This window comes from Brassica napus, chromosome C6, assembly GCF_020379485.1.
Source record: "Brassica napus cultivar Da-Ae chromosome C6, Da-Ae, whole genome shotgun sequence".
Classification (NCBI taxonomy): Eukaryota; Viridiplantae; Streptophyta; class Magnoliopsida; order Brassicales; family Brassicaceae; genus Brassica; species Brassica napus.
In genome coordinates this window covers 10,023,568-10,049,153 of record NC_063449.1, presented here as the reverse complement: position 1 = coordinate 10,049,153, position 25,586 = coordinate 10,023,568, and the positions used below count along the sequence as shown (strand labels likewise).

At 40.4% G+C, this 25,586-nt stretch overlaps 2 protein-coding genes, 1 non-coding gene and 1 pseudogene across 3 annotated transcripts; 1 reads left to right on the top strand and 3 right to left on the bottom strand.

Annotated features, from left to right (window-relative positions):
• Positions 1-962: 962 nt before the first annotated feature.
• On the bottom strand, positions 963-6,579 carry LOC106451471 (ABC transporter G family member 24-like). Its single transcript, XM_048760489.1, has 16 exons — positions 6,459-6,579; positions 6,246-6,362; positions 5,811-6,047; positions 5,363-5,599; positions 5,059-5,135; positions 4,690-4,953; positions 4,530-4,593; positions 4,301-4,447; positions 4,170-4,204; positions 4,022-4,089; positions 2,806-3,926; positions 2,288-2,719; positions 2,071-2,219; positions 1,692-1,981; positions 1,457-1,590; positions 963-1,372 (listed from the first exon to the last, which is right to left on the bottom strand). The coding sequence occupies exons 3-16, from the start codon at positions 5,831-5,833 to the stop codon at positions 1,216-1,218; spliced, it is 3,198 nt and encodes a 1,065-aa protein (XP_048616446.1). The 5' UTR covers positions 5,834-6,047; positions 6,246-6,362; positions 6,459-6,579; the 3' UTR covers positions 963-1,215.
• Positions 6,273-7,996, bottom strand: LOC106451472 (annotated as a pseudogene).
• On the top strand, positions 6,774-6,845 carry TRNAC-GCA. The gene has a single exon. It is a non-coding gene; the product is annotated as a tRNA-Cys (tRNA).
• Positions 7,997-18,568: 10,572 nt separating the features above from the next.
• On the bottom strand, positions 18,569-24,382 carry LOC106451470 (ABC transporter G family member 24). The gene is made up of 14 exons (XM_013893401.3): positions 24,188-24,382; positions 23,618-23,857; positions 23,411-23,487; positions 23,033-23,305; positions 22,889-22,952; positions 22,482-22,628; positions 22,330-22,364; positions 22,188-22,261; positions 20,727-21,886; positions 19,815-20,291; positions 19,603-19,751; positions 19,241-19,530; positions 19,032-19,165; positions 18,569-18,947 (listed from the first exon to the last, which is right to left on the bottom strand). The coding sequence occupies exons 2-14, from the start codon at positions 23,839-23,841 to the stop codon at positions 18,791-18,793; spliced, it is 3,261 nt and encodes a 1,086-aa protein (XP_013748855.1). The 5' UTR covers positions 23,842-23,857; positions 24,188-24,382; the 3' UTR covers positions 18,569-18,790.
• Positions 24,383-25,586: the final 1,204 nt, after the last annotated feature.

Sequence of the window (25,586 nt, the reverse complement as noted above, 5' to 3'; positions counted from 1 at the left end):
TGGCAAGAATCACAGAATAACGGAAAGGTAAATGAAATGAATAGATGGTGACGGCTCAATGTAAAAATATAGGGAGAGAGCACAAAACATCTTTAAAAAGTAATGTTCAAATAATTAGAAAAAATATTAATTTTTACCCTGAAACTATTAGCCTTAAATTTAACAAATGTCTAAATGTAAAATTATTGAAATTCAATATGCATTGCATCACAAACTCACTCCACCACTAATAAGGTACTATTATACTCAAACCAACACACTATTAAAAAAACAAACACATAATATGTTAGCATATCACCTATTACTACATAACATAATAAAAATAACAAATAATGTTCTTAGCAAATAAAGACGATCACATAATTAGCTAGCTATATCATCCGAAAAATAATAATTAACAACAATAAAACAATATTCCGCGCGAACATGCCCCTAGTTATAAATATATCTTCCGCTAACACCTAGTGAGTTAACCCTATCTCAGTTTAACTAAGATAAATCACAGAAATATAAACACTCTTCATTTCCTTTTCTGAAAATGTCTCATTGTCAAATTAATTGAAAACATAAATAATTTTCTTGTATTGTGATCTGAAAGCTAATGAAATTTATGACACATTTAACATCAAGAGATTGAATTTTTAATATCAGATTTGGTTATACAGTAACATACTTAGGAGTTGTGTTTACTTTTTGTTGTCTCAAACACCTTATATATGATATCTAGACAAAATTATACACAAAACCTAAATAGCAATGGCTCAAATTAGTCCTTGTTCAGACATCATCCATATAACAGGTTACATACATGCGCCTTTGCCTTCTCTTGAGTTACTTCGGTTGCTGTAATCACCAAAGCAGAAGAAAGAAAATATCCAACCTTTGGAGATGGAGACAAGTCTCTCTTGAGCATAAAATTCATGAAAACAAGCCATGACTTATAAAAGAGCTTATAGATCATCTATTTAAACCTGCCAGCACGCTTAACTTTTGTATTAAAAACCAACATTAAAATCACAAAAGACCTGAACAAAGTTTGCTATTTTAATATGACAATGAACTAAGAGGAACAAAGGATACAACACAAAGAAAGCTACATATAGTCTTCTTGGTCGAATATAAACCAAACGCAGAACCATGAAAGTCTTCGCTCCTCCTTACCTCCAAGCTTGAGAGTCCTGCGAGAATTAAAACCGTGATGGAAAGACCTTTTATTCACCTCTTTTGAAGTATAACCATCCCAACAAAGGCGATCATACGAGTGGCCACACCAATGAGAAGCAATATCATTATACACAGGTTCCACTCATTAATGTCGTAGCCACCCTTCATAAGTGCTCCACACCGAGTGATCATCCATACTCCAGAGTACCTGAACCCCAAAGCAGAAAAATTAAAACAGATGCTATATGAATCAAACCAAGATTTTTCAGGCAGAAAGAAGAATATGCCTTACTTTTCCGCATTTCTAATCACAAATGCTTGCAAAGCCCACTTTGGATAACATAAATCAGCTATGGTCTTCATAGCTTTACTATCGTGCGGTCGAGTTGCAACAAGTGTTAAAACAACTGGAAGAAGTACAGAAAACTGCAAAAGACACCAACATGTTTTTGTCAAATTAGACCAATTACGACAGAGTGGATGGTTCTTTCTTCTCTTTGCAAGCGAAACAGAAATGGAAAACTCACCAGCTGAGCAGAACCAGGCTGGAGGAAGATAGCCAACGCATATGCTATACCAGTCACACAATACACCAGGCATACCAAGACGATATAGTGATCCAAAAATGTCGATCTCGGGTTCGTGAAGAAGTAGAACATGGAGAGATATACCAATGGCTTGACAAGTGTATTGAAACAGTCTATTGTATCTTTGGCAAGGAAACTAGCTAAGCTACTCATCCCTGAAGCACTTTCTCTCCAGTAATGTAACTTGTCTAGTGAGAATGATCTTAGAGCTGTTATTTTGCACAGAAGAGCTGACATATGAAGAAAAAAAGACAAAACAAGAGACCAATAAGAGACAATACTTGTTAAGAAAACTTGTATTAGAAGGAAACCAACTTACAAACGGCGATAATAGTGTAGGTATAACCAGGTGCTCCAAAGCTCTCATCACTTGCTTTAATCAATGATCCTAAACAAGCTCCAGCTAGCAATAAGATCAAGTAGTCTGTGGCTTGTAACTTAGCTTCTCTCATTCTCTGCTTAGCTATCCTGTAAAATCAACAACACTTAGCTTCTCTTCAGATAGTGCAAGAAAGTGTATATATATATATATATACCTTCCAAGGAAATATTTGTATTGCAGCCACATAGAAGGGGTTGTTCTGTAGGATAAATCTCTGGTCTTTAAGAAGTTATGTCTTATTTTATCACCACGCAACCTGAAATTACTCGTTACATCTCCCAACAGCTCTCTGACAAATGTCGGTTCTGCACTGTTGGCGTTGTTTTTCCGCATATCTAATGGAACCGAATACCCTTCGTGAAGCATCCACCTCTGAGGAAGCTCTTTGATGCTAACATCAGAGTTCAGGTTGGTTACAATCCCTTCCAGAACGTCTATGTAGTAGTCAGGAGGGTTGATACGCTCTGGTACAATGATTCCAAGACCCGAGAAGTATTCCTCGACGTTCTCTACTGGTCCGTGGTAAACAGTAAGGCCACCTTTCGCTAGAAGTACTAGATCATTGAACGTTTTGAACAGAGTATAACTGCAACAGAGAAACGTTATGAACTTAGAAAGCTTCATGACACTTATTAAAAAGATATTTCTTCTAAACATTTCTGATTGATTTACCTTGGTTGGTGAACAACCATGCAGATATTGACACCCTCAAGGGCTTCATGCTTAAGTGCTTTAAGAAGAAGCTGTGATGAGGCACTGTCCAAACCAGAAGTAGGTTCGTCCAAGAACAAAATAGAAGGCTCCATTGCCATTTCCAGACCAACATTCACTCGTTTCCTCTGCCCTCCTGAAATTCCCCTCTTCTCTACCGTACCAACTAGTGAGCTTCTCACACCTTGTAGCCCCAAAGAGTCGATGACTCTCTCGACCACAAGCACTTTTTCGGCTTTTGATTGCCCAGCAGGTAATCTGCATCTAGCATGGAACCAGATGTTTTCCTCAACAGTCAAGTTTCCATGGACAATGTCATCTTGTGGCACAAACCCAATAATCTTCTTATATGAGTGGATTGATAATTGCTTCCCGTTTATAAGCAACAAACCACTCAGATTGCACCCAACGGCTTTCCCAGCCAAAGCAGAAAGAAGACTTGTCTTTCCTGCTCCTGATGGACCCATCACAGCTGTGATCCGACCTGGTTTCATGGTTCCTGTCACACATCTCAACAGATGCTTACCATTGGATTTCAAGGTAAGAGTTAAATCTTGGAAAGAAAGCTCCAAGAGGGTCCTCCTCTTCATCTCAGAATAAGTAGCCATGTTAACTATTCCTGAAAAGGTAAGGTCGCTATTCTCTAGCTCCATGGCTTTCTCCTTCTCGATCTGATTATACGCATACTTTAAGATTTGGCTCTGTGAATTCTTGATTCTGGGACCTTTACCTCTCTTTCCACTTGGTCTTTTGTTACTTCCGCCAGCTGCATCATCCTCTATCTCAAAGCTAGGTTGCACAGCTGAGGAGGAACTAGCAGGACTTGAAGACGAGTCCACACGATCCAACATCTTGTGAGTTTCTCCATCGTTTTTGGTTCTTTTACCCGAGAGCGTCTGACTTATTTGCTCACTTATCTCAGTTACATGCTTCTTAGCAGCAGTTCTAGCAACTTTCCATCTCTGGTTGGCTTTAGCTTTCTTCACAGCTGCTTCCCTGGACTTCGCCTGCCTCCTCTCCCTCGTCGTTAGGATTTGATCAGAACAGTTGTATATAATGAGTAGAATAGTGACCACACCACACTGCACAAACACATTGAAAGCCACTCTTTTTGTCAAAAATCTTTTGGATGTATTCATCACTGACTAATAATATAACTGAATAAAAAAAAACTTACAATAACCATAATCCCAAATGCATGCAGATTTGCGGAGTTGGAATTGCAAGAAGTCAACTTAAAGCAAGCTGGAAGACAATAAGTACATGAAGAGAGAGACAAGGCAGATTTAAAATAAACTTCATTATGATAATTCTGAAAGACTTACGTTTCTTAGATGTAGAACCCATACGACAGTAGTGCCTGGATCATACATACATAAAAAAAGTAATAATAACACAACTTTGATTATTATTTGTCACAATAGAATGGAGTTTGAAGGGACAAAGGTTGAATTACCCCCTTTCACAAGGTAATTTTAGAGTGGTCGTTGGACAATAATATCCCGCGGAACAGAATACTTCGTCGCTTCTACTGTGATCGGCCCATACATTTGCACCTCCACAAGTGCGTTTTAGTTGTCCTGGTGGTAGTTGATAAGCATACCTATATAAATTGTAAGATTTCAACATCTTATCCCACAACAGCATAACATGTGTACTTAAAAAAAAGAAAAAGTAAAGCTCACGGGTCGCATAAGCCTGTTGTCTTATTAAGGGTAGCTAAGGGGCAATAAGAACCACGAGGGCAAGCTTTTCAAAACAGAAGAGAAAATTTAGACGATAAGATATATTGAAAGAAGGCTAGATATCAATGGAAAACTTAAAGAGAGTTTTGGATTTGCTTACGTATCATACAAGTGAGTCCGTTGGGGCAGAAGAAGCCCTCGCAGCAAGGCATACAGTTTCTTGTTCTTTCTGGAAGGTCTTGCAGATCAACTTGATGATCCAGGCTGCAGGCCCAGCCAGGCTCACAACCAGAGACCCATGATGTCAAGTTGCAATTCCGATTCGGTTTCGGTTTCAAGTACCCCGGGTTATCCGTTTTAAAGAGGAACTCATCTGAATAGAACCTCATCTCTGCAGCTGTGCAGATACGCCTAACAAAATCACCTGTTTCCAAACACCAAAAGGAACAAATGAGAATTCATGTCTGCAAAGAAACAAGATTTGGACTTCTTATACAATCTAATCATCAAGCAAGAAGAAGTTGGTTACCTTCGGTTTTCTGAAAGCAAGAACGCAGGAAATCCAAGTTGGCGGAGAAATTAAAAGCTTTGTCCCAATCAGCACCCCTGGCAACATTAAGGATTATCTCAAGACATTTGTTAACTGAAACAATACATTTCACTATGTCAAAGCATCAACAATACAAAGTTGACCTCTTTATGTAGTAAATATCTTAGTATTCAAACAAAATACACTAAAGCTCAACTGCTCAAGTTTTGTAGAAAACGAGACATTTGATTGAAACAAATGATACAAGTATCCAAAACTAGAAACCAAAGCAATGAAAGCTTACAGGTTTTTGACGCAAAACTTTGCTTTAGTAGCGAGCTCTTGATTTAGAGCAGCAGTGCTGTTGGATAGACTACTGTAAACCATCTGTGTAACAGCTGGATTGTTGAAGTCATTTGTGTCCTCAAACTGACCATAACCAACATAACAAACCAACCAAAGAACTAACAACACCAATCTGAGATTAGATCCGTGTTTGAGCCAGTTTCGCCGGTTTACACTCATCTTGAGAATCAATAACCTTAAAAGAAAAGACACATGAGAGAGATTATTAACTAATCTTGATCTTGGGTTTAGTTAAAGAACATTAAAACAATCTAAACAATCTTTTATCTAAATTCAAGAACTTGAAGACCCAGAAACTCAAAAACTGCTTCTTTTATCTTCTTTTCAAGTACTTTAACTTTGTTCAACAGAACTCATAATCAACAGAGTATAAGAAAGAAACTTACTTAATAAGGCAATGAAGTTTCATGAAATGAGAGCTGAGGAATCCATGAAAATGCTTGCTTCTTGGAGAAGGTTCTTTATAGAGAAATGCAGCAAGCTATTGAGATATTTGTGAGTTAATCTGCCATCATTGACTCTGGAGCCTCCTCACGTCTTGACAAGTAGACCAAGAAGAAGAAAGGTAGTGGGGTTTAATGATTCATTAGGACAAAGGACTTAAGGACATAGTAGGAGGCTTCCTGTGCAATTTCACAATTAATGTTCAATATCATTTTCTCATTTCAATAGAAAACGAAGTGTGGAAAAACTAATAATATTAAATTTTATAAAACCCCTAATTGAATAAGCCCCCTACAGATTGCGAGTTGTTGTATATGTTACAATCAACTGGTCCCATAATATTTAATTTTTAGAAGATAGAATAGAATTTTCCTTACCGGATAGAATATGAAATTGTTTTGGTCTTTTCCAAATGGTATTGATCCCTAATCAACTTTCTTCCACCAAGTTGGTAGGCTCGCTAAGAACATACTTAGTCCGCTCATACTTAGCACCTGTGGAGTAAGAAGAGGTACTAGTTAGGAGTATGTAACAAATAGGAACACCAAGAAAAATCACTGAGGCAAGGGAAAAAGATTTGAACGTTTGACCTCTCTCATCATAGCAGATAGTGAGATCATTGTTCTGAGCAATGACTCCTGCACCTGTCCACGATTGCTTGCGCAAGAGATATGTCAGCTTCAGCAGCAGCACGAAGTGCATCCCATATCTCTGCGATTAACCAAGTGTAAGATCCAAACATGTGGGTATCAAGACCAGAAGTAAACATCCAAAAAGAAACACACAAAGACAAGACTTCTATGATACTGACAAAAATCTAATGAAGTTCCTTAGCTCAGTTGAGAATGGTTCAAAAAATGAAATTTCTCAACCTCATGTAACACATGTGAGGAGGAATAACACAAGGGTCCTTAGATCAGTGGTAGAGAAATTGACTGCAGATCAATAGGTCACCGGTTTGAATCCGGTAGGGCCCTTATAAATCTAAATTTTTTTCACTTTTACCAACCTCTAAGACTAATATCATCTATTTTTGTAAGTCATTCAATCAATGCATATACCTATAAATCTTTTTTATGTGACACTGATCACCATGTGACAGAAGGGGGTTCTTAGCTCAGTGGTAGGGCAATTGACTGCAGATCAATAGGTTAGAGCCCTTATAAAACTCCTAATTTTCTAACACTAGTCCACCTTTTCTACAAATTTTTCATTTATTTTGTATAAAGTGAAAGCACACACTCAAAACACACAAACAAAGGCAGGCAAGGAAGTAAGTAATCAACTTTACCTTTCGTACCGCCATAGTGAGGAGCAGTGTCCTAAAGCTCTTCTCTAAGTTTCATAAGCTCAGCTTTAGTGATCGGTTGAGTATGCTTCCACGGTTTCGGCTTCCTAATTTTCTTTACTGGCCCTGTAAACAAACAACGAGTTATCGATCCCATCTGCTCCCGTAATAAAACTCTTAAAAAACAAAGCCAATCTCCATGTGCTGCCATATAAAACTCTTACAAAACAAAGACAATCTATGTGCACCACTCATCATACTTGTGCTCAATTAAGGATTCAAAAGGGAAATTAGCCTTAGGTTCATCAGTAATCACATAGTTTATTTCCATAAGAGGATGCCAGTCATAATGAGGGGTGATACTATTAAGTCAAAAGCTTCCAGATGAAGCCGAGTCAACATGAATGTTATGTATTCTATGAACTCTCGCATTGCCAGGTGATGCAAGCAAATATATGCGCACATAGACTACATCTGAACACTGTGGTTCTATTCTACCTCTTAGGGTTGAAAGATTGAACATTTCAACATATCGAGTTATATAAATCTAGGGTTTCTCAACATCTTTATCTAACGAAACATTAAAAATGATTCCTTTTCCGCCCGATCCAGCTAATGAAAGCGATAAACTAAAAGAGATTCGAGGAGATGGTAGTGTGATCTCTCACCTTCTGCTTGCCACTGTGTCGATCCAGCACAACCCATTTGTATGTTCTTCCTTCTTTCAATCGTTCAACAAAAGTCTCTCTCGGAAACAGACCACAATGATGATTCAGACAAAACCCTTCACCGACGCCAAATCAAAGTCGTAACCTTTCCTTTCAAAAATGAGAATTTTTCGAATCTTCCGCCGAAGAAGAAGACCGAGTTGGAAATGACGACGATGAATCTCGATGACATTGTTTTGTTTTGATAAATTAAAAAAAAAAAATAATAATAATAAAGGAAAAAGTGGTGGTTTTGTTTTGGCTTCGCTGTCTTGTCAATTAAAGGGCAGACACCTTCACAGGGGGTTCTAAATCCAACGCTAGCCACCAATCACTTTTGGCCACGTCATCGTAATTATTCTTTGATAGTGATCATGAATGATTGATTAAGGAGAATATTACCTTCAGAGTCACTTATCTACTTACGAATGTCAGCCCAAGTCACATGTTTATACAAGAGCACTTTACCTTAAAAGATCTGTTAGAACTCAGTTTTTCTAGTTGACTCTCAACCAGAAATTTCTTTAACTATACTAATAAATTGGCGGGTTTCAGTCTCAGCCATTGATCTTAAAAAAAAATGGACGACTCAGTTTCAGCTATCCAAATCAACACAAGACATATATCTGCTTCCATTCCACATCCTTAGATCTGTTACTGTACTTTTCATCACGGACGGCCCAAATTATTCTAAGATTTCACCTCTTCCCAATTTTCTTCACCGTCGTAATTTCAACTTCTTACACCTCTCCCTCACCTGGATTTACCATCGCCGTTCACCGTTGTGGAACATAAAATCATCACCAATCCCTCACGTACAAGGTTTGTTTCTCTTTTAAACTGGATGATTAAGCTACTCTTACTGCTAATCATGTACGCCTTCTCCTCTTATTTTTTTTGGTTTCAGCCGTCGTCCATGGCGGAGCATTGTATGGTCATCGCCGGCAAGTGGGAAACCTCTGCAGACAGACACTAGAATTTCTCCATAGACAAACAGCACATGACAAGGATTGTTCCTCTTCGTAATGGCATACCCTTGACCGAATTACTGAGCAATGTATTCAGGGAGTTCTTTGACGACGCCGATGTCTTCCACACCGTCGTACTTAGTTATTGGCCACCGAATTCCAAGGAGCTTGCAACCGGTCTTACCACACCCCCAGTCATGCTCACAAACGACGAGGCTGTCTCCTACTTTTACCAGCACTTTCAAGCTAACAAGGGAATGAATTTGTTTGTCACTTTCAATATCCAACCCCAACCCCATCCGATTAGTCATGTTGATGAGAATCCTTTATCTTTCACTACGCCCAACCAACCTATCAAGAAGACCCACAGTCCCTATTCTTCGTCTGCACTGCGACATCCTTCAACCGCTGGGTCTCAAATACCAGGCTTCTCCCTTTTCAACGATGACGACCTCAACCTGTCTCATGTTTGTCTGCCTATACACCCTCAGAACAGTCCACATGTACAAACTCAGTCTACTCCGCCTGTACGCTCTCCGAGTTATCCTCAGAGCTGTCCTCCTATACATCGCGCTACAGCTGTCTCTCAGATTCCAGGCTCCTCTCTTTCCACCCACGATAACCTGGATCAAGAATTTCCTGTTGTTGAAGACTCTGGTCCATCAAAAACCAATCGATACTCCCTCCTAGACGAAACCCTCTTCTGCCAAGATGAGCTCCTTGAAAAAATGTTCAAAGAAGACCCCGACAACATACCCGACAGCTGGGCAACCAACGAGGACGAAGACACTACTTCCGATGCTTCTCTTCCTGCTGATATTGACGGGGTTCAAACCCATGGGTATGACCAAGACTTTTGGGCTCCTCTTATTGGTAACCCTTTAGGTGGGTCTGATGCGGCTAAGGTTATGGCGGGTATCGAAGTGCCCAAGACTGCACCCCATATCATCCACTGCACAACTGGTGACGCTTTTGACCACACTGTCCTTGTCTCCGGCGAACTACCACCGTACTGCAAACCGGAAGTTGGTTCATCATCGCTACCCGTACATCCTCGTAGTTGTCCATCCGTACAACCTCGAAGTGGTCCATCCCGAACTCCCCAGAGTTGTCCACCTGCACGCCATTCTCCCGCGTACACAAGTTCGGCTCGCACATCATACACTGACCACCACCTGCCCCATCCCCCCACCCCGCCTCCGCGTGAAACCCGGCCCCTCTCAGAAATAAGTGACGAGGAATTTGATGTTCCACCCCTGTTTGATGATACCTTGTTTGAAGCTGAAGACGTCCCAGACTTGGATATTGATGATGATGCACCTTTCGTTGGGAAATTGTATGCATCAAAGGAAGACTGTCAAATTGGGCTCGCCATCTACGCAATCAAGGAGCAGTTTTATTTCAGACAGACTAGAACGAGCAGGCATTCCTTCGTCCTCAGTTGCCATGACACTCGTTGTGAGTAGAGAATCCGTGCTAAAGAGCTCACCAGCTGCGGCTACTACACTATTCAGAAGTGTCACCTGGACCATACTTGCGATACTGAGACTCGCAGGCTTTACAAGAAACGTGCTACCTCAAAGGTTTTAGCACATATATATCGCTCCAAATACGGCGATGCAGCTGATGCACCCAAAGCTCTCCAGCTCCAGCAACTTGTTCTTGAAGATTTGCGTGTCTCAGCTTCCTACATGAAATGCCATCAGGCAAAAGGGGTAGCACTTGACATTACACATGGGAATGCAGAGGACTCCTACCTCAACATAGCAAGCTATTTTGACAGGCTGAAAGCAACTAATCGTGGGACAGTCACTTCAATCGAAACTGAGCTTGATGATGCTGGTGACACCCGTTTTCTGTACGCTTTCCTGTCTTTTGGAGCCTCAATCCAAGGATTCCGTCGCTTGCGCCCTGTCTTGATTATTGATGGCACTCACCTATCAGGCAAATACAAAGGTGTACTCCTCACTGCAAGTGGACAAGATGTCAACTTCCAAGTCTTCCCTCTAGCCTTTGCTGTTGTTGATGGTGAAACTGAAGAGGCCTGGACATGGTTTCTAACCAAGCTGGAGAGGATCATAGCTGACTCAAACACCCTCACTATCATCTCTGATCGTCATGCCTCCATCATTAAAGCAATTAGTCTGACATTCCCCAAGGCACACCATGGATCCTTCATTGTTTATCTCATGAGGAACGTCGTTTCCCGGTACAAAAGCAAGGGTCTCGCCAAGATGGTTTGTGAGGCTGCATTCTCTTTCCGGCGCTCTGATTTTGATGCTAACTTTGCCAAAATTAAACAAGCTAGTGCACCTTGCTTCAAATACCTTGAAGACATTGGCATTGAAAAATGGTCACGGACTTACTTTCCTGGAAACCGGTACAATCTCCTCAGCAGCAACGTTGCTGAGCAGTTGAACAAGGCTATTTCCAAATCCATAGCCTCTCCCATCGTTGAGATGTTCATGTTCATCCAACGCATGGTCAATCTGTGGTTCTCAGCAAGGAGGACAAAATCAGCAAAACACAGGGGTTTTGTCACCCCCGAGGTCGATAAAGTCATGCAGACTCATATCAGACTCACCAAAGGCAACAAGATTTATCCAGCCAAAGAATGGACCTACTCGGTTAGGGGTCTTTTTGGTCACCCTAACACTGTCCACCTCGATACTAAAGCATGTACATGTCAAGTGTTCCAAAAGCTAAAAATACCATGCGGACATGCTATGTTGGCTGTTGATTCTATCGGTCTCCCATACACCCAATTAGTGGGTGATTGCTACAAAACACAGCACTGGATCGAAACCTACTATGGTGTGATCTTACCTGAGGCTACCATCCTATTCCCCCTGATATTTCAGATGTCACCATTAACCCACCAAAGACTCGCCGCCCATCTGGCCGACCGAAGGACAAGCGGATTCCTTCCACATAAGAGGTCCAGGTCAGTTTTTTTCCCTCACTAACTTCTTCAACTCCACGTTCCTTGCTTACTTACACCAAACTTGTCTCCTCTCAGGCTCCCAAGAAACCAAAGGTCGTTCCCAACAAATGTGGCCGCTGCGGTGGCACAGGCCATAACCGCACTCACTGTGTTGTCCCCATCTGACTGTGGTGAATCTTATATCCACATGAGCTCTCTTTTGGATAGGGAATTTACCTAGGATCAGCCCCTTTTGTTTTTTCTCGGTGCTTTTGTTTTGCATGTCTGAACCTTAGAAACATGCATTGGCAGTTCCTTTTTGGTGGGTTAAAACGCCCATGTTTCTGACAAAATGTTTAACTTATTATTCTCATGCCCACGTGTACCGTTTTCTTCTTATCTGCTCTTAACAACATACCTTCACAATTTTGTTGTCCATATGTACATGAATTCCTCATCAGCCCTCCTCCATATGTACAGGAATTCGCAGTACACATTTTACCACATGTACAGGAATTCATTGCACACTCATTCGGTTGTAACCCTTCTTCATTCAAGGGTCACATGATGAAGTACATATCACGTTTCATGAAGACTCAATCATACTTGTCGTCCTACCGTCCTACTAAATCCAAATACGATAACCCCCGTCATTGGGAGACATGCGGGTACTCGTGTACAACTAATCTCCATATGTACAACCAACACCCATTATTTACTAATTATTGTCCATACGTGCACCTGTGTTTATCTTGCACATGTTTTCTACCTCATTCATGTACAACCCTTCTAATAGGTGTACACATGTACAACTGCTCTAATGTGGTACGTTTCATGAAGACTCAATCATACTCGTCGTCCTACCGTCCTACTAAATCCAAATACGATAACCCCCATCATTGGGAGGCGTGAGGTTACTCGCGTACAACTAATCTCCATATGTACAACCAACACCCATTACTTACTAATTTTTGTCCATATGTGCACTTCTGTTTATCTTGCACATGTTTTCTGGCTCGGTCATGTACAACCCTTCTGATGAGTGTACACATGTACAACTGCTCTAATGTTATGCATTTCACGCATTTCATCATTCCTTCATCTCAAACAAAACATCAAAATGCCAAAGATCTCAAACAAAACATGCCTACACATTATAGCAATTCTAAATACATAAGTTATATCGCCAAAGAAAATACCAAAAAATAGTTTCAAGGCCAGAACCCCACCGTACATAATCAACGTTTAAATACATCACAAAATCAAACCCTACCCTGACTTTCATTAATCGCCCCCACACAAATATAATTCATGCGCCTAGTTAGCTGCGTCGCCCCCCATGTACAAGGGTACTATCCAATCTCAGTACACATCCATTGCATATTGCTTCCTCAATATGTCAACCGCGTTGTCTGTTAGGTCTCCAACACATGGTTGCTCGACAGCTGTCGCAGACAACTCCAAGAACTTCACTGCCACTGGCCCGCAATCACCACTGCGTCTATTCTGATACACAAACTCCAACCGCTCAACCGCAAACGGTTCCAGTCCATGCCCCAACAGAAACTCAGCTGGACATACCTTCCGCACTAGATAAGGTAGCATCTTAGTTATTGGTGACATTATCACCATCACCTCTTCCAGGCTCCTCAGACTGTGATCCGAATCAAACACCTGGACACTCCAAGTGTGGATATTTATGGCCAAACCAACCCAGTGATTTTTCCCCCAAATCATTGGCCCATACACTTTGTCCACATCCACACCGAGCTTCTTCCCCTCCTGCGTTAAAGATCCTGCTAGCTTAGGATCGGAAAACACTCTGCCTTTGTATGTGGCCGTCTTAAACGACCTAGCTTTGCCTAACAGATGATCTACAAACCATGGATCAACAAACATGGCCCTGTTTTCCTTCAACCGCGCCCCATGCCTCTCACTCACATAATCTACCAACATTTCCATATGCTGCCGCAAGAAACAAAGAAAATCACCAATACATCCGACAAATATAAGCTTCACTAACGAGGGGTTTGGAATTACGTACCTTCGTTGACACCCATTTACATGGTGTTGCAAGGTCAAGGAAAAACTGGTTATCCAAATCATACTTCCCCGCACCAAGATGCAACCTGCACCGAAAGAAACCACGTCTTATTCATACATTTGCGCTCAGCAATCACACATCCACACTTATGCACTTACACTTCGGGGTTTCCAAGCAAAACCTTCTCAAAATACCCAAAGTCAATATCTTCCATAGCAGGCACTATTTGCTCTATGCTAAAAGGTTCCTTCGCCAAGAGCAATGAAGCCAAATTAGCCTCCGCCTCAGCCGGCTCATGCTTCTCGCTTCTCGGACACGGTGAAGAGTCGCTAGAACACGTTATCATCTCACCCCCATCCCTAGGCTTAACAGCTCCAGCATCCGCAACATCTACAACCCCGTCTACCTGCAATAGAACCCAGGTAAACCACACATTAGAACTACCACCTTAATATACCACTCTCATATACAACAATGTCCACACGGTCTATATGTACCACACACCTTCCCAAATCCTTCGGTTTCATCACCCTTCTCCCCACCACCAACAGCAGGTATCCCTCTTTCTTCAGAAGATTCATCTTTCTCCTGCACAAAACAACACAAATTAACTTCCCCCCAGATCCCCAAAAGAAATCGTACACATGTACAACTCACACTAGCTCATACACATGTACAACTAACACCAGCTCGTACACATGTACAGCTAACACCAGTTCGTACACATGTACACCTCACACCAGTTCGTACACATGTACACCTAAAATCGAATCAAACCAGGCTCAACTCTGCACCCAATAGATGTACAATTCACAACAATTGGTACACCTCACCTTCATGACTGCGTTGGCTAAAAGACCCACGCCTAGTTCCCCAGATGCACCCATAACAATAGCTCCCACCAGTTTGTCCAGCCCAGATAATACCTACCAGGCAAAATCAAAGTTGATCAATGCACACACACAACTAAACATCACTACACAAACCTACTAACAGAAACAAACCTCCGTCCTCTCCTCCAACTCAGCTACGCCCACATCCTCGGCTCCTGTGCTTGGATTGTCATCTTTTCCCTGAAAGACCGTCAAACCGTTTACCCTCACGTACAAAGCTACAGATTGTCCATATGTACATCTTACCTGCGAAACTTTGGTTGTACAGTCACCTATGCCTTCATCTCCAGAAGAACCTACATGTTCCTTTGCTATCACTCCATCTGATTCCTGCATCAAATCAAATTCAAGGTCTTCAGTTGCCAAACAAAACCTTATGACAGCAGAAACATTCATCAAGCACACACCTTAAACTCTGCTTCGTCCCCATCCTGTGAAACATTTGCACCATCCTTTGCTTCGCCAACAACTATCTTTCCAGAAGCTCTACCATCACCGCAACCCTGTATCTTTACTAGATTTATAATACGGAAACATTAATCAATGCTAATACACACGTCATTTGTTTACCTCGTGCTCACTTACAAAGAATGTTTTGCTAGTTGTCGCCCTGTACAGGACGCAACCACTCTTAGCAGTTGCCTCAGCATCAACCCACTGTAGCGGTACACCATCTCCTTCCTTCAATTGTGCAAGCACTTCCGATGGTTCTTCAGACGACATCTACTCCATCTCCACATCAGTTGCTCTACTGCCCTTATCTTGCTCATCATCCTCTTCATCCTCACAAACACTATCATCCACGTCTTCAGCTTCCACATCCTCACCGCCACTACATTCACCGTCTTCCTCTTCTTCCTCGTCTTCCGATTCAACATCCTCACTCACACTATCTTCACTGTCTTCTTTTTCTTCCGCTTCCACATCCTCACTCTCAGCAGGCAACTTTTCGTTACCTATTCCTACATCATCAACGTCCACGCTCACATCCTCACCAACATCTTTTACAATTGGTGATTCGGTTTTATCCCTATGTTCTTCCACCTCAGCCGCTCCAGCACTCTTCTTCTTTTTTTCCTTCACCCTTCCCCCACTACAGAAAATCTCCTTCCTCGGTGTAACCTATGTCCTCTTGCGCCTCCCTAACCTCTTTTTCATCCACACGACAACCTTTTCCAAAGCATCAAACCGTGCAACTAGCTCGTCATATTTATCATCATCTACCAAAGTCGGCCTCCGGAAGTATGTGCTCACCCGTCTTTGCTTCAACACATGCCCCCCCCCCCCAACATTGGTTCTCAAACTACCCGCCTGCCTTTTCCTCTTGTTTGCGGCCTTACGCTTCTTATGATCGTACAAATCCTCTGCTGCATCACCACCGCACCACATTGACTTCGTGAACTTATGTCCGTCTTCTAAGCCACACCATGTACTTCACCCTCCGATCGTCTATCTCATCATCCCATTCTCCCCACCCGTCTGGTTTGTCGGGTCCTATCTCCATCATAGGCTGCACAGTCAGCTGCACCAACAGAACACCACAAAAATTAGTACAAACCCAAAATAAAACCTGAAACCAGGTACGTGCGTACACCAGGTCACTATTTGTACATAAATTCACTGGTCTTACAGTGTACACGCGTACACAACAAGCAGTACAAGTACATAACATTACCTCGGAATGGTGCTCAGCCTCCAATACGTCCACCAAGTTCAATCTCGTGTGTTGTGGGAGGCTTTCACAGTCTATGATCTTCAGGTCATCGTTACTACCAAGCCTAGCCAAAAGCTGAGGTATGCATTCATAAGCAACTAGCTGGAGCGCCAGTGGCAAACCAGTCATTTTTTTCGTTTTCTGCCTCAGCTTGGTGCAGAACTCTCCTGGCGGGTCATCGCAAACCCCCATTACCCTCTTCGGTGCAATCATGTTGGTCACTGTCCAGTAAAATGACTCCCCCCCCCCCCCCTACTGAAAAGCCAAGAAATTCTTCAGTTTCTCAACCCGTTTCACATGCTTAAGTGTAGGGCGAGCTAGTTGGGTTGAGGCAATGAGCACCCCATCAACAATTATTATCAAACACATCTTCAACCGTCGGCTGCGCGAAATGGTTAGGTCCTCTGTCACCATCTGAACTACGTCAGGAATCGTTATGTCGCGCCTGCCGTCAAACAACTTGTCCCAGTAAGCATAGTCCTCCTCTCTGTATTTTGGCTTCATTTCTACAATCCTTCCTCAAACTCTCCACACGGGAGGCCAGTTACACGGCCAAACTCCACCATTGAAAACCTTAGAGGGTTGCAACCAAACACTGGCCAGGCTTCGTACCTCTTCTTCGTCACCAAGTGCCTCGCTAGCAGCGCGTGTATCATCACCGAGGAGTAGCTACATCTACGGACATGTAATTCAAACAACTTCCCGAAACAGGAGCCCAGAATCCTATCCATCTCCGGCGTACCACGAAGAACATCCTTCACCGCGACTAGGAAATCCAAACTCAAATAAACATTAAGACGCCGACTTGGATATCTGTCCGTCGCAAACAATATCTCCGGCAATCTTTCATCGGGGCGGTCGCCGGGATTATCCTCCTCTGCAAACGAAGTAAGAAATCATAATTAGCAACTTCTCACTCCATCATAAACCCACAAAAATCATAGCAACCCTAAAAAAACAGTAAACATCACGCATATGGTTTGATCGGACACTCACCGCCCACATGCTCTTTCCCTGGCCGTCTACGCCTCGTAGTCATCTCGGAATTGACAGAAGCTCTCCACTCGATTAACCTCGCAAACTATCTCTTTATCGCCTTCGTCGGAGCCGCAAGTTAAAAGTTTCTTAATCTGATAATGGCAACGCTTCCCTATCCCTTCTCGCGCCCCGATGGAAATACCAGAAAATAAAAAACTAAAAAAAAAATATGGGATTTCAAATTTCAAAACCCAAACCCGCTTAGAAACCCAATCTAACTAAACTCTCTCTGGTTTGCTTTTCAAAGGGTACTATAGTATTCTCCCACTCAGAATGTGTCTCAAAAGCCCAAAGTGACCCAGCATGGTAGACAAAGTCGAAAAGTGACCCACACCGTAAATCACTCTTGATTAAGTTCATCGTTAATGGGAGGTTTTTAAGGTAGGTTTCTTAGCGGAATATAAGAACCCGCTAAGAAAACGGTTCTTATTTAAGAGCCGGTTCTTACCTTTTTTAGTTAAAAGTTAAGAGACAGGTTCTTATATTCCGCTAAGAACCCCACCCTAAAAACTCTCCCATTAATCATGCTCTCATATCTCAGTTTGTGAAACACAAGAGCTTAGTCATATCATCACTTTAAAAAAAGGAGATGTTATATATAACGAAGCAACTTGTTACTTATCTTGTCATCAAAATTTTTGTGAATATTATGTGAAATTTGGTTGGAGACTTGAAGTTAAATCTTCCGATTACTGATGATGGAAGAAACTGCTCAACTTTTGTTAGCAATGGAGCAAGGATTGTGACTCAAAACACTTAATATATATTCTTGACAACATCTCTTTCTTAATCATACAGTTAAACTTGTATAGCAATGGCTCAAACTAGTCCTTGTTCAAACATCAAACATAAGTAAAGTCACCATCCATAGAATAGGTTACATACATGCGCCTTCTCTTGAATTAGTTCAGTTGGTGCAATCACCAAAGCAGAGGAATAAAAACATCCAAGGTTTGGAGATGGGGACGTCTAAATTCGGAGACAGTCTCTCACTCTTGAGAATGATATTCATGAAAAAGAGGACAGAGGCCAAGTTACAAAGAAGAGAAAGAACATGGAAGAAGAAAGAAAGCTTGTTCCCAGAAAGAAGAACTGGTTTTTGCCAAATCTAAGAAACAAGTCAAGGATTTAAAAGAGCTTATATATTAGCTAATCAAACACCAACATTAAAATCACAAAAGACCTGTAACAAACCCTTCTAACAAGACAATGAACTAAGATGAACAAAGAATAACACAACACTATAGTCTTGGTTGAATATAACCAAAAACTCTGCAGAACCATGAAACTCTTCTCTCCTACCTCCAAGCTTCATAGCCCTGCGAGAAATAAAACCACCTTTTGTCTTCACCTCTTTTGAAGTATAATCATCCCAACAAAGGCAATCATACGGGTCACCACACCAATGAGAAGCAATATCATTATACACAGATTCCATTCATTAATGTCGTATCCACTCTTCATAAGCGATCCGCATCTAGTAATCATCCATACTCCATAGTACCTGAAAACCCACAAGCAAAAAATAAACAAATGATATATGAATCAAACCTAAAAAAATGTAATGTTTTTTTTGTATGGCCCTTACTTCTGAGCATTTCCAATAACAAATGCTTGCAAAGCCCACTTTGGATAACACAAATCGGCTATGATCTTCATTGCTTCACTATCCTTAGGTTGAGTTGCAACAAGTGTTAAAACTACTGGAAGAAGAACAGAAAACTGCAAAAAGACACCAACATTTTTTTGTCAGTTTAGACCATAAGATAGAGAGGATGATTCTTTCGCTTAACCCACCAGCTGAGCAGAACCAGGCTGGAGGAAGATAGCCAACGCATATGCTATACCAGTCACACAATAGACCAGGCATACCAAAACTATATAGTTATCGAAAAACGTCGATCTCGGGTTAGTGAAGAAGTAGAACATAGAGAGATAAACCAATGGTTTGACAAGTGTGTTGAAACAGTCCATTGTGTCTTTGGCAAGGAAACTAGCTAAGCTACTCATCCCAGCCGCACTTTCTCTCCAGTAATGTAACTTGTCTAGAGAGAATGATCTCAATGCTGCTATTTTGCACAGAAGAGCTGACACAAGAAAAAGACCAATAAGAAAAAAATATGAAGAAGAAAACTTGTATTAGAAGGAAACCAACTTACAAACGGCGATAATAGTGTAGGTATAACCAGGTGCTCCAAAGCTCTCATCACTTGCTTTAATCAATGATCCTAAACAAGCTCCAGCTAGCAATAAGATCAAGTAGTCTGTGGCTTGTAACTTAGCTTCTCTCATTCTCTGCTTAGCTATCCTGTAAAATCAAGAAACACTTAGCTTCTCCTTTGGATAGTGCAATAAAGTGTTTATATATTACCTTCCGAGGAAGTATTTGTATTGCAGCCACATAGAAGGGGTTGTTCTGTAGGACAAATCTCTTGTCTTCAAGAAGTTATGTCTTATTTTATCGCGGCGCAATCTGAAATTACTCTTCACATCTCCCCACAGCTCTCTGACAAATGTCTGTTCTGCATTACTAGTACTATCTCTAACGTCTGGATTCATTTCAAGTCCTGCATCACTGTTGTTGTTGTTCCGCATATCTAAAGGAACTGAGTACCCTTTGTGAAGCATCCACCTTTGAGGAAGCTCTTTGTAGCTAACATCAGAGTTCAAGTTGGTTACAATCCCTTCCAGAACGTCTATGTAATAGTCAGGAGGGTTGATACGTTCTGGTACGATGATTCCAAGACCCGAGAAGTATGTTTCCACGTCCTTGACTGGTCCGTGGTAAACGGTAAGGCCACCTTTAGCTAGAAGTACTAGATCATTGAACGTTTGGAAGAGAGAATAACTGCAATACATAAACATTATGAGTTTAGAAAGCTTCAGGACACTTAAAAAGACATTTTCTCTAGACATGTATGATGATCAGGGCTGGGATGTTGAACCAAACCGAACTAACCAAAAATCGGTTAGTTCGATTCGGTAGGTTTCTTAAAAAAGTTCGGTGGTTTTCGGTTCGGTAATGGGTTACTTCGGCTTTTAAAAAAAGAAAACTATAACCAGACCTTTCCCAAAAACGAACTGAATTAACCAAATTTTAAATCGAACTAACAGAATTTAACCGAATTTATCTGAAATTTTAACAAAATTAAACCAAATATAACCGAAATCAAAACCTTCAGTTTTTAAAAACCAATACCCAACCAAACTTTCCGGGTTAACTCGGTAAGATTTATGATGAACCAAACTACCCGAACCCGCAGACCTATGTATGATTAATTACCTCGGCTGGTGAACAACCATGCAGATATTGACACCCTCAAGGGCCTCATGCTTAAGTGCTTTAAGAAGAAGCTGTGATGAGGCACTGTCCAAGCCAGAAGTAGGTTCGTCCAAGAACAAAATAGAAGGCTCCATCGCCATTTCCAAACCAACATTCACTCGTTTCCTTTGCCCTCCTGAGATTCCTCTCTTCTCTACAGTACCAACTAGTGAACTTCTCACAGCTTGTAGCCCCAAAGAGTCAATGACTCTCTCAACCACAAGAACTTTATCAGCTTTTGATTGTCCTGCAGGTAATCTGCATTTAGCATGGAACCAAATGTTTTCTTCAACAGTCAAGTTTCCATGGACAATGTCATCTTGCGGCACAAAACCAATAATCTTCTTATATGAGTGGATTGATAACTCCTTCCCGTTTATAAGAATCAAACCGCTTAACTTGCATCCAACGGCTTTACCAGCCAATGCAGACAGTAGACTTGTCTTTCCTGCTCCTGATGGACCCATCACTGCTGTGATACGACCTGGTTTCATGCTTCCCGTCACACATCTCAGCAGATGCTTACTGTTGGACTTCAAAGTAAGTGTTAAGTCTTTGAAAGAAAGCTCCATGAGGGTCCTCTTCTTCATCTCAGAGTAAGTAGCCATGTTAACTATTCCTGAAAAGGTAAGGTTTCTGTTCTCTACCTCCCTGGCTTTCTCCTTCTCGATCTGATTATAAGCGTACCTCAAGATTTGGCTCTGTGATTTCTTCATTCTGTGTCCTTTACCTCTCTTTCCACCTGTTGTAGTAACACTTGGTCTTTCTATACTTCCTGCAGTTGCATCATCCTCAATCTCAAATGTAGGTTGCACAGCAGAGGAACTAGCAGGACTTGAAGAATATTTGGGCAAGTCTTCCACCTCAGAAGAGTACCCACGAGCCAACATCTTGTGAGTTTCTCCATCGTTATTGGGCTTTTTACCAGAGAACGTTCGAGTTATTTGTGCACGGATCTCAGTTACATGCTTCTTAGCAGCAGTTCTAGCAACTTTCCATCTCTGATTGGCTTTGGCTTTCTTCACTGCTGCTTCCCTTGACTTCGCCTGCCTCCTCTCCCTTGTTGTGAGGATTTGATCAGAACAGTTGTATATAATGAGTAGAATAGTAACCACACCACACTGCATAAACACATTGAAAAGCCACTCTCTTTCATCATTGACTAGTAACATAACCAATGTTCTAAAAATTGGTCTAGGCAACAATTGGTTAAAAAGCCCAGATGGTTTCTTTATGTGATTAAAATCAGTTTAAACCATTCTAAAACGGTTAAAATTGGTCTAAATCGATCTAAATTTGTCTAAATATGTTTTATCAATTAACAATGTTAGTGCCAATCCATAAAATTTATCTCTCTTTCTTTTTGTATGTCTAATTTTTATAATGCATCAAAATAATAATAAAACTGAAGAAAAAACTTACAATAACCATAACCCCAAGTGCATGCATGTTCTGATTTGCAGTGTTGGGGTTGCAAGAAGTTAACTTAAAGCAAGCTGCAAAACAACAAGTAGTTAAGAAACAATAAGAGACAAAGGCTGTTCAATTGGTTAACATAACTTACGTTTCTCAGATGTAGACCCCATACGACAGTAGTGCCTGAATCATACATAAAAGCATAGTTAGCTTCGTAGAAAGAGTATTAGTAACAATAAGACAACTTTGATGATTATTTGTCACAATAGAATGGAGTTTGAAGGGACAAAGGTTGAATACCCACTATCACAAGGTACTTTCCGAGTGGTCGTTGGACAATATGATCCAGCAGAACAGAAGACTTCGCCGCTGCTTCTGATATCAGCCCAAACGTTTGCACCTCCGCAAGTGTGGTTTGGTTGTCCTGGTGGTAGTTGATAAGTATACCTATGAATATTTCAACTTTTCATCATCTTATTCAATGTTCAAAAACTAGCTAGACCGATGTTAAGAGCGCTTTATATATGGGATTATTGATTAGGCGGGCGCTAGACCGATGTTTAGAGCGTCTAGACCGATTTTTAAAAAAATCAAGATTCTCAAAAATAGTTTAATTTAGGTCCGAATTTCTTGATAGCCGTTTAGTGTCTTATTTCACAATCACATCATCACATGTTTCATAAAAGAAAGGAAGAACCAAAACTCACGGTTGGCATAAGCTTGTTGTCTTGTTAAGGGTAGCCAAGGGGCAATGAGCACCAAGAGGGCAAGCTATTTTCAAAACAGAAGAGAAAATTTAGACCATATGCTATATGAAAGAAGCTTAGAGAAGAGAGTTTTGGAATGCTTACGTATCATGCAAGTGAGTCCCCTGGGGCAGAAGAAGCCTTCACAGCAAGACATACAGTTTCTTGTTCTTTCTGGAAAATCTTTAGAGTTTTGCAGATCAACCTGTTCGTTTGGATCAACGCTGCAGGCCCAGCCAGGCTCACAACCAGAGACCCATGATGTCAAGTTGCAGTTCCCATTTGGTTGCAAGTAACCAGGGTTATTCGTTTTAGAGAAGAAAGCGTTTAGATAGAACTTCATCTCTGCTGCTGTGCACATACGCCTACCAATATCACCTGTTTCCAAAAAAAAAACAAAACAAAAAGTCACAAAGATGTGAAACTTAATTATGTCAGCAGATAAGCTTCAAGAACCATAAGAAACGTGATAAGTTGGTTTACCTTTGGTTTTCTGAATGCAAGAAGAGAGGAAGTCCAAATTGGTGGAGAAATTAAAAGCTTTGTTCCAATCAGCATCCCTATGGATAATCTCAAGACACTTAGTTAACTAAAATAATACATTTTCACTATATCAAACATCAAATATACTTGAGAAGATCCAAAGTTGACCTCTTTAGTAGAAATTATGAGACATTTGGAAATGCTTACGGGTCTTTGACGCAAAACTTGGCTCTAGTGGCGAGCTCTTGGTTAAGTGCAGCAGTGCTATTGGAGAGACTACGGTAAACCATCTGTGTAACGAGGGGAAGAACAGCTGGATTGCTGAAGTCATTTGTGTCCTCAAACTGACCATAACAGACATAACAGACCAACCAAAGAACTAACAACACCAGTCTGAGATTGGATCCATGTTTCAGCCGGTTTACACTCATCTTGAAATTCAATAACCTTCGAAGAATGAGAGAGATTAGCAAAACAAAAAGAAAGTAGCTTCATTTCTCAAAAAGGGAGAGCCTTTTCAAATCTTTTAATGTGAAGAACAATGTGAGAAACGGCTCCACCTTAATTAATTCTTAAACAAATTGTTAATCTTGATCCTGGGTTTAATTTAGATAATTAACTCAATCTAAAATTCAAGAACTTGAAAAACCAGATACTCAAAAAAAATAGTTTCTTTTTTATTTTCTTCATTGCAAATTCTTTAATTTGTTTTTCAGATGACAGAGCTCAAAGTTGATATAAGAATGATTCGAGGATCAACGGATTAAAAAAACTTACTTGATAAGGCAATGAAGTTCATGAAATGGGAGAACTGAGGAATCAAACAAAATGAATTTGATTGGTTCTTTTATAGTAATGTTAGAAAGCTATTGAGATATTTGTGAGTTAATCTGCCATCATTGACTCTCGACAAGAAGGAGACGAAGAAGGAAGGAAGATAGTGGGGTTTAATGATTCATTAGGACAAACGACATAGAGACCTCCTCGTTATAATTACAGTTAACAAAATAAGTAAAGATTAGTAATCTTTAATGGTTTCATTATAGGAAAATATTTATTTTATTTCTAAGTTTTAGCCAAAGTTTCTGCAAGTATAATGATAACCAAATAAGAAAATAAATTTATGGTGTGGCAATAAGTGATTACGAAAATCCCTATAATTTCTGTTTTTTTTTTTCTTTATCTTTATTGTCAGATATACATATAAAAAAGGCCTAATTGGCGTAAAAAAGGCTAATTGACGTAATAGCCACATTTCAATGAGAAATCAAAAAAATAAACATGATTTTGACATAATCTACTCATTGACTTTTTACCTTCATTCCATCCGGTTACACCTTTCTAAGTAACATGTTACCGGTTCTAACACATAAAACAAACAACGTGGTGGTTTTGTGTCCTATAGTAACAATGAGAGAATTTAGGAAGCGTGTCAAAGAACCGTAGTCAAAATCAAAGGAAAGAAAAGATGTAGAGAGAGGAGTAGATGAAAATCGTAAGTGTAAAAGAAACAACGTCAAACAAACGGAGAATCCAAGAATTATAGTTCCATACTATATATTTTAGATAAAATAATATAAATACAAATATAATTTCAATTGAAAGAGCATCTACATAATATAGCGACAGTTGAAATGTGCATGATACAAGCAAAGTATGTAATACATGCCAATGTGAAATACATGCCAAGATATATGTATTGTAAGTACTTAATGCTTCTCAAATGATAACCTTTGGAAACATGGTTATAACAGAGTAATCCATTATGTTTTTATAGAAATGAAATTTTTATATTTCAAACATTACGATGATGAAGAACGGTAGCGCATTCGTTACAGATCATGCAATTTCATCTCAAATAGAATAATTTGTCAACCAATTCTATCTCATATAGAATAGTTTGAACAAAATGAATATGCATAAAAACATCTCACACAACTATTTAAAATAATCTCAAATAGAATATACTATTTGAAATGATACTATGTTCATACTAGAGCTAAGATTGAGCAACACGAAATACAAAGTTAATAGGAATGGTAATAGAATACTTAACAGAAAACACTAAACCCAAGTTAAGGAAATATAAACTCAATCCATAGGCAACTCAAATCTTCAGGAAATTAAATCCACCTACCATAATACTGGAGACATGTATTTACATTCCTCATGAGCC

Coding starts and splice junctions, on each gene's coding strand:
- LOC106451471 (XM_048760489.1), bottom strand. CDS start 5,833: ATGAAACTTCATTGCCTTATTAA. Junction 4,090..4,169: donor GGGTTCTACATCTAAGAAAC/GTAAGTCTTTCA, acceptor ATTGTCTTCCAG/CTTGCTTTAAGTTGACTTCT. Junction 1,982..2,070: donor CTACACTATTATCGCCGTTT/GTAAGTTGGTTT, acceptor TTCATATGTCAG/CTCTTCTGTGCAAAATAACA.
- LOC106451470 (XM_013893401.3), bottom strand. CDS start 23,841: ATGAGTGTAAACCGGCTGAAACATGGATCCAATCTCAGACTGGTGTTG. Junction 22,365..22,481: donor AAAGTACCTTGTGATAGTGG/GTATTCAACCTT, acceptor TGTATGATTCAG/GCACTACTGTCGTATGGGGT. Junction 19,531..19,602: donor CTACACTATTATCGCCGTTT/GTAAGTTGGTTT, acceptor TTCTTGTGTCAG/CTCTTCTGTGCAAAATAGCA.